The sequence below is a fragment of the Macrobrachium rosenbergii genome, chromosome 1 (genome assembly GCF_040412425.1).
Source record: "Macrobrachium rosenbergii isolate ZJJX-2024 chromosome 1, ASM4041242v1, whole genome shotgun sequence".
Taxonomy (NCBI): Eukaryota; Metazoa; Arthropoda; class Malacostraca; order Decapoda; family Palaemonidae; genus Macrobrachium; species Macrobrachium rosenbergii.
This window is the reverse complement of record NC_089741.1, coordinates 40084145-40092996: the sequence shown is the minus strand read 5'-3', so window position 1 is coordinate 40092996 and position 8852 is coordinate 40084145. Positions and strand designations below refer to the sequence as shown.

General features: G+C 38.5%; 1 protein-coding gene across 1 annotated transcript in view; it reads right to left on the bottom strand.

Annotated features, from left to right (window-relative positions):
* Positions 1-389: 389 nt before the first annotated feature.
* stet (stem cell tumor) overlaps positions 390-8852 on the bottom strand; it is an 804488-nt gene continuing 796025 nt past the window's right edge. Inside the window, exons 9-11 of the mRNA XM_067132787.1 lie at positions 4694-4836; positions 3275-3543; positions 390-2750 (exon numbers count right to left, since the gene is read on the bottom strand). Of these exons, the coding sequence (XP_066988888.1) occupies positions 2482-2750; positions 3275-3543; positions 4694-4836 (681 nt within the window). The 3' untranslated portion in view covers positions 390-2481. The remainder of the gene's footprint in view (positions 2751-3274; positions 3544-4693; positions 4837-8852) is intronic.

The window sequence follows — 8852 nt, the reverse complement described above, 5'->3', positions numbered from 1 at the left end:
TCACCAAATATTTGTTAATTAAAATGGTGTCATATTTTTTACCAAGTCGCTTTTGTTAATTTTTTTTTTTACTTAATTTTTGTGTACATTCGAGTTAATAGCTATTTTTCCCCAGTTAGACAGTTCCATGATTTGACAGCCAGATAGTTAACTTACCAAAATATAATGAAACTAATTTAAAAATACTACTTTTCCATTTTTTTTAAGTATTTACCATAGAGTTCCAGTGGTGTCAGTCCTACAGAGACAATTTAAATGAAAAAAAAAAATATTCACCATAGAGTTGCATATTGTCTCTTATAATTTTCTGTTAATCCAAAAGACACAATTCAAACACAACATGAAAACTACACTAATAAAATAACAAGGACTGCAATGAAACACTTCGCTCGATTTTTATACAAATATTTTTTACTGATATAAATAACATTCTTCTTACGCATTATTCTTCTGGACATGTAGAAACATACAAAAACGTAAAAATATACATCATACATCTATTTCATCTATACAATGAGGGATTTGTGAATTCAGGGTATAATGACAAAAAATGGGGAAACAATAATGATAGTAATAATAATTAATAATCATCATCATCATAACTTTCAACATTTTAAAAGGACATTATGAAAAATAGACTAGAAACCAAAAAAATGAACGTATATATATATATAAGTTAAGGAAGTTTAATAAAAAAAAATTCCTTGTCAAAAAAAAATGGCCTATAAATACTTCACAATAGTTTCAAACAATAAAAAGGAATGGACTACGAATGCAAGTCAAGCCAAGCCAGCAAAAATGACAAAATGACCCGGTATTACACCCCCGAAAAAAAGCTACGTTTTAGAATGTCCAAAAATAAAAAAAAAGTTTTTAAATATTTTCAAAAATGTTTTTCAGAAAATGTTTTTGAATACTAAAACATTTTTTCGGAAAATGTTTTTAAATATTTAAAAAAAATTCTGGAAATGTTTTTAAATATATAAAAATCTTTATCAGAAAGTTTTTAAACATTTAAAAAAATTTCAGGAAATGTTTTTAAACATTTAAAAAAATGTCAGGAAATATTTTTAAATATTTAAAAAAAAATTTCAGATTTTTTTTAAATATTAAAAAATGGTTTTCCGAAAATGTTTTTAAATATTTTCATTTTTTTCAGAAAATGTTTTTAAATATTTAATTTTTTTTTTTTTTAAAGTCGTGTAAAGGATGAAATCGGTCACTTGGCAAACAGCCGACTAGCCTTCGCTAGAGAATGACTCCGTGAACTAGAATAGATTCAATGGTAAAATCGGGGAGGGGGAGGGAGCGTATACCCCGGCCCCCCCTCTCTAACCTTTTATTTAGTTAATAAAATTCCAACCTCTTCGCTAGAAATATATATATATATAAGACTAGAGCAGTGATGAAGCAGCTTTAGGTTATCATAAAAAAAACAAGCCCACAGCTGCCATTTCAATGATTTGTTTTTTTATCATTTTACATATTTAAGAAAAAAAATTGAGAGGTAGAGTGGAAAAAGCTTCCTTTGGAAATGTTTGACTAGGTATATATATATATATAATAAACAAGCACTGGAATATAATCATCATGATAATAATAATAATAATAATAATGATAAAAATAATAATCATAATTCAAAAGACATCATACTGTACACAAGAGGATCTCTTTATCATTATTAATATTTTGACACTAATAAATAACAATCTGTCTCTCTCTCTCTCTCTCTCTCTCTCTGAGTTATTAATTAATAATAAAAAAACGTAAGGTTTATTTTTCATGTTACCTCCGATTAATATTTAAATTATTATACTTTATAAGGTCCTAACACTAGTTTCATTTCACCAGTATAATGAGCGGTCAAAAACTTTGGCTTCAGTCACAGCACCTTAGAGTGGGGTTAGCGGGGTTGGGGTGGGTGGGGGCGTGGGATTGGGGGGGGGGGTGTATAGTCTGGAGTAGCACCTCTTCTTCATATAAGAGTATAAGTTTTAAAAAAGTCTCGCACTTGTAAAGACACTCATTTTAAATATTCCAAAAAAACTGGTCTTGCAGTTTCATCAAGACCTCTATGATAGTTTAATAGTAATAGCAGTAGTAATAGTAGTAGTAGTAGTAATAATAATAATAGTAGTTATAACATTAGCAGCATTAGCATAGCGCACATATATAAATTATATTTAAAAAGTCACTTCTTATTATTTTGTTTCCTGTTTGTAATCAGCAACTTGAGGTAGCCACAACCCACCCAGCACACTCGGGGAACAACCTTCGTGAGTTCGTCAACTTATTTCTCTCTTAATAATCTCATCCTTATAAATACGACGTTAATATATATATAATTTATAACTCTCTTTATATATATAATATTTTCCTCCTCCTCCTCCTCCTCCTCCTCCTTCGACGTGGCGGAAAGAAGGAGGCAGGAGGAGTAATATTAAGACGCGTTACGTTTTTGTTTTCGAGGACCACCCGTTACTAGAGCAGTAGCCCCTGAGCCACTCCCACGTACGGGTAAGGATGAAACAGGTTGAACAGCACGGCGAACAGCGTGCACGCAGCGTACACCCCGAGGGCCACCCACCACAGCAGCTGCTCGTGCAGCCGCTGCTCGAAGTTCTTGAGGACGACTAGACCGAGCGTGAGTCCCGCTAACGCTCCCGTCAGGTGGGCCACGTAGGATACGGGTAGGCCCACCGTCTCGTGGGCATACCGATCGTAGATGGCGAAGCCCACGTCGGCGCTCGCTGTTGGGAAAGAACGAGGAACCTTTTTTTAGATTGAAGTACTTTTAGAACGAGGAACTTGTTTTAGATTTTAGTGTTTTTAATTTGATATACAGAAAATGAATTGAAATTTATTTTCATCTAACAAAGAAAATGCCTGAAGGTGCTGTTTTTATAATGAAAAATTTTATATATAACGAAGAAAATGCATTGAAATACTTCTACGCAGCAAAGAAAATGCACTGAAATATCTTTACACACCACAGAAAATGCACTGAAATATTTTTACATGGCAAAGAAAATGCATTAAAATATTTCCTATAGCAAAGAAATTACAGAAATATTTTCTATAGCGAAGAAAATGCATTAAAATACCTCCTATAGCAAAGAAAAGGCACTGAAATATTTTTACACGGCAAAGAAAACCCACTAAAATATTTACATACATAAAACGAATTCTCGAAGATGTTATTTAAACCGAGTCAAGTCACTCATAAAAAAAAAAAAAAAAAACAAAATAATAATAAAAAAAAAAAAACACTCACCGACGAAGAAAACACCAATGAGTCTTAGGATGCCAAACTGCATGTTGTTATAGTTGATAAGTACGTTGGCGAGATGGGCAGCCAGCAGGGCATAGACGCCCCCAGATGCCCCAACGAGGTAGACGTTGGCGTCGAACACCGACGTCCCTAAGGAACCGGCCAGGACTCCTGCCAGGTACACGGTACCGATGCGGGCGGAGCCGTGCACCATTTCGAGGGGTAGACCCACCAGCATTTGCACCAGCAGGTTAAACGCCAGGTGGACCCAACTGTAGGAGGAGAGAGACATAATAATAATAATAATAATAATAATAATAATAATAATAATAATAATAATAATAATAATAATAATAATCGCCAGATATACCCAATAATAATAATAATAATAATAATAATAATAATAATAATAATAATAATAATAATACTTTTATGGAACATGCGAATATGGCTATTAACTTTCTAAAAAAGCTTACACAGAAAAGAATATTCTTATTTGAAAAATAGATACGAGAATATTATCTAGGCAAAACGTGTAAATATATGCAAAAATAATAATAATAATAATAATAATAAAATAATACTTTTATTGATTTAATAATAATAAGGCTATTTTATTTGATTTTCTTAAGGCTTTTAACTTCATCCCACAGAAAATGTTTTATTTGAAAAATACTTGTGGAAATATCACCAATGCTAATGAGTAAATAATTAGCAAAAATACACTTCGTGAAACATGGCCGACAAACTGAAAACAACACTACGCGGATCTTAATCAGTCGCATTACATCATCACTATAACAGCAGCAACAACATCAACAACTAAAACAACACGAAAAGCAACGATGACATTCCGACCTTCTCAATGTCCTGACAGGCTAAAATGCAAACGACAGCCATAAAGCGAGAAATGCTTGAAATATCTTGCCCATGCACCTTTCTATTTAATCCGTGCACACTGGCTGCCAACAACATTGCAAGCTTACGTGGGCACGACAACCCCCCCCCTTCTTTCATTCTCTCTCTCTCTCTCTCTCTCTCTCTCTAGATTTTTACCTCCTAATCCTCAGCAAAAACACAAATAACAGTTAATGTATATAGATAGTTTTCTAAGGATGTAAAGTAATCCTGCCTACGTTCAGCATAACCGACAGGAGAGAGAGAGAGAGAGAGAGAGAGAGAGAGAGAGAGAGAGAGAGACGTAAGGTAACCCTACCCACATTCACCTTAACTGACAAGAGAGAGAGAGAGAGAGAGAGAGAGAGAGAGAGAGAGAGAGAGAGAGAGAGAGAGAGAGAGAGGACGTAAGGTAACCCTACCCACATTCACCTTAACTGACAAGAGAGAGAGAGAGAGAGAGAGAGAGAGAGAGAGAGAGAGAGAGAGAGAGAGAGAGAGAGACGGGATTATTGTCTAACTTACCCAGCGTGCAGGAAGGCGTAGAATATAAATCTCCACACGTGGTGTCTCTTGTCTGGCCTGTATATGAATGGAGAATCGAAGGGTACGGGGCCGGCTACGTTCATCTCGCCAGTGATTACTGTGTAGTAGGCGAACACACACAACTGTAAAAGAAAGGAAAATTTACATTAGTATACAATATAAACAAAAATATGCATGTAAACAAAAAAAAAAAAAAAAAGAGGCAAAAGATACATTAGTTTACAACATATACACAAAATATGCATGTAAACAAAAAAAAGGGAAAAAATACTTTATATACAATATATACATGTAAAAAAAGAGGAAAAATACAAAAAAATATATCTACATGTAAACAAAAAATTAACTAAAAAAAACAATCACATGGTTGCGTATTAAATGTAAGGATTTTCTCTATAAGACAGTCACGTCAGGCATAATTACATGTATGTACGGAGAGAGAGAGAGAGAGAGAGAGAGAGAGAGAGAGAGAGAGAGAGAGAGAGAGAGAGAGAGAGAGAGAGACTGAATCGCACCATCAGACATGATTACGTGTAAACAGAGAGAGAGAGAGAGAGAGAGAGAGAGAGAGAGAGAGAGAGAGAGAGAGAGAGAGAGAGAGAGAGAGAGAGAGAGAATATCCCAAATCGCAGAACTTGCACAACAGAGGTCCCCAGACGTAAAATCCCACTGCAGCCACCTTGGTTACCCAATGATCCTATAAGTAGTCGAAAAGGCACTTGAGACTCAAGACCACAACTCTCAATAGTAGTGTCCTATTCACTATTCCCTAGACTGGACATCCAGAGCTTTCTCCATTTAAATAAAAGATATTCATTAATCCCGAATAAAGATAGTCATTAACCCGCATTTAAAGATATTCATTAATCCGGAATGAAATATATTCATTCATCCGGAATGAAATATATTAATTAATCCGGAATAAAAAAGATATTCAGTAATCTGGAATCAAGATATTCATTAATCCGGAATTAAAATGTTCATTAGTCCAGAATAAAAGATATTCATCAATTCGCAATAAAAAAGTATTCATTAATCCTGAATAAAGATATTCATTAATCCGGAATAAAGATATTCATTAATCCGGGATAAGATATTTATTAATCCGTAATAAAGATATTCATTGACCCGGAATAAAAAAAAGTATTCATTAATCCGGAACCAAGATATTCATTAATCCGGAACAAAAAAGTATTCATTAATCCGGAACACAATAAATATTCGTTAATCCGGAATAAAAAAATATTTGTTAATCCGGAATTCAAGCAGAATAAACACCCTTGCCCTACGTAAAAACCTGCTGGGCCTTCTGCTCCTGCTCCTGCTGCTGCTGCTGCATACTTCCGCGACCCCCGACGGCGCCAACCCACCCAGCTGATGCCATGCAAAACTGGGCATCCCTTGCCAAGGCACCGCGCCACCCAATCGCTAAACACGAGATTTTGACGGATTTTTATCGCCACACCCAACGACTTGCGACGGATCCAAAGCGCCCCATAGACAGTGGGGAAACGGTCCTTAAAGCAGACGGTTTGGAAAAGCGAGCCTAACGACCGTCTGTTGTGGTTAGGCTACAAAACACGTGTCACATCCCGAAATAGCCCGTTTGCACTTTGCCAGCCGAATTGGAGGCGCCTGGCGGACAAATCCGGTGTGGCTCCGCTCCTCGCCTTTTTGGCCACCCTTGACCTGACCTCCCCGGGGTGTTAAGGGTGCCTAATCCACCTGTTGATTGTACGGCAGTACAAAACATGGGCGGAAGTGCCATGGGGCGGTGTATCGGGCGACGGGTACATAGTCTGGCACCCTCCGGGCGGCTGGTGCCACTTTCCCTCTCCCTCGGGGGCCTTGCCTCCTCCCACCCACTCCCCCTCCCTCCCTCGGCCGTCTGCCTAATCCCCCCTCCCTCGTCACCCCCGGCGGCGCCGAGCTAAATCTGACTCTCCCCAGAAATCTAATGATCAGTAAACGTTGCAAATGTCAAAGTCATTTTTGACGCATCTCAAAATTTCTGTATATATCGGGGCTTCGCCCTCAAATCAAATTTTGGGTGTAACACCAAATTACAAATACAAAAATATGCCGAACACGCAGCAGAAAGCTTTCGTCAGAACTTTCTTAACCACTCCCCCTCCTCTCCCCCCCCCACCCTTGGCTCTTCTGCCCTACCCCTTCCCCCACCTCTTCTTGGGAGTTCCCACACGAGTCACGTCTAGCCACTAACATTGGATGGTGTCCGATGGTTAGTTGATGGGGGAAGGGGGAAGAGGGGAGGGGAAGAGGGGAAGGGAAGAGGGAGGGAGGGGAAGAGGGGTTAGGGGAGAGGAAGGGGGACAGTACACAAGCCAAATCTAACAAGGATGCGGAATTGTTTTGATAAAATCCCACGGGGGCTCAGCCAATTATTTTTCCCTTGCTCTCCAAAACAACATCGGCCCACCCCCCTCCTCTCCCCTCCCCCAAAAAACGAAAACAGTAGTCCTTGCCCCTCCCCCAACTCCCCCCCTTCCTCCCTCCCACCTGAATGGCAAAAATCGGCAAGTCTTGCAAGTCAAGAACAGCACTTCACTGCAATCCCGTTCGATTCCCGTCTCACCGAACAAGTCTTCTTAACATCAACAGCAGCAGCAGCAGCTTATGCAATGTCAGCCCCATTTCCCACGTGTTCTCAATATTTATAGACCGTCAAATCAAAGCCATTTTCTAATTCATAATACAAAGATATGAACCTGCATTTTGCTCTTTAGCGAAGACGCTCTCAAACCGAGCGACAACGTATGGCGACAGGTTCTAGATTTGCTATCTACAGTATATATAAAGGTGAACAAGCATCTAAAGACTAGGGAAGGGGTGGGGAGGGGAGAGGGGGGGGGGAGAACGGGCGAGTGCTGGGTGAGGGGAGGGGGAAGGGATGGAGAGAGAGAGAGAGGGGGAGGGGTTGTCCTCGCTCCCTCTAGTTGCTTGACATTTGGGTTGGCACCCCGGCTCAAAAGAAATGCCGCTTACAGACTGACTCTCTCTCTCTCTCTCTCTCTCTCTCTCTCTCTCTCTCTCTCTCTCTCTCTCTCTATATATATATATATATATATATATATATATATATATATATATATTTCTATTTCTATTTACAAGGCGCAGCAACACTTCCTAGCAAGTGTCTTTCTTGAAAATATATATAAAATGATAACTTGTATACAAAAATGCCAATTAAGAAATACAAGAAACTACTCTAAGATTACCCAGAGAATTATCCAGTGTAAGCAATTCTAACTGGTTAATATTCAAAACACTCAACAAAGTAATTTACAACAAATCAAAGCTTGTAGGCCGAGCTCCCTAACGTCGAGAAATTCTACGCAGGAAATAAAAAGGTATAATAATACTAGGCCTAGCGACTTTTAGCAAAGAACTAACCAAGGTAAATCTAGGCCTAGACACTTTTAAATCTACAGATCCTACACTGGTTGAAAATGAATAACGCCACCACAGTTATATGACGTTTGAGCACTCGCAAGCGCGTTGTCATCAAAGAGCTTTGAGAGAAAAAGTGTCAGGTAAAAAAAAAAAAAACGCCCCAAGCACTTTTTTTTAAAGTCTGTTCATCGTGAGTTCTACATTCACAGTCGTGACGTAAGATTCACACCGATCGTAAGGAGGCACGCGACTCCCTCTCCCCCTTCCCTCTCCCTCCCCCCCCCCCACCCACACATCCTCAACCCCCTGCCTCAACCACCCACCTATTTAAAACCCCCCCATCTCCGCTGTGACGATCATGTACGATCTTTTACACGGTACACTAACGGCAAGCGTGTCACCGTATCGTGTATTTTCCGTTCTTACTCTATTTTTGGGACGCCAGTTCAGCAGACTAATGAATAAATACATCTTCAGTAAGAAATAACGCTCCGAAATTGTTTCAAATCTGTACATGTAACACTTAAAAGATATGAAGGAATGACTTTTAATTTTTATCCATTGATGCCGGCGGTTCTTAATTGTAATTAGTTTCCAGTTACATTTCAGACAGGTACCACACGAACATACACACACACTCACTCACTCCCTCCTCCTTCCTAGGGAGTTTACCTTCAAAAGAAAGCAGCAGCCGTCACAGACTTGAAAACTAGAACGAAAAGAG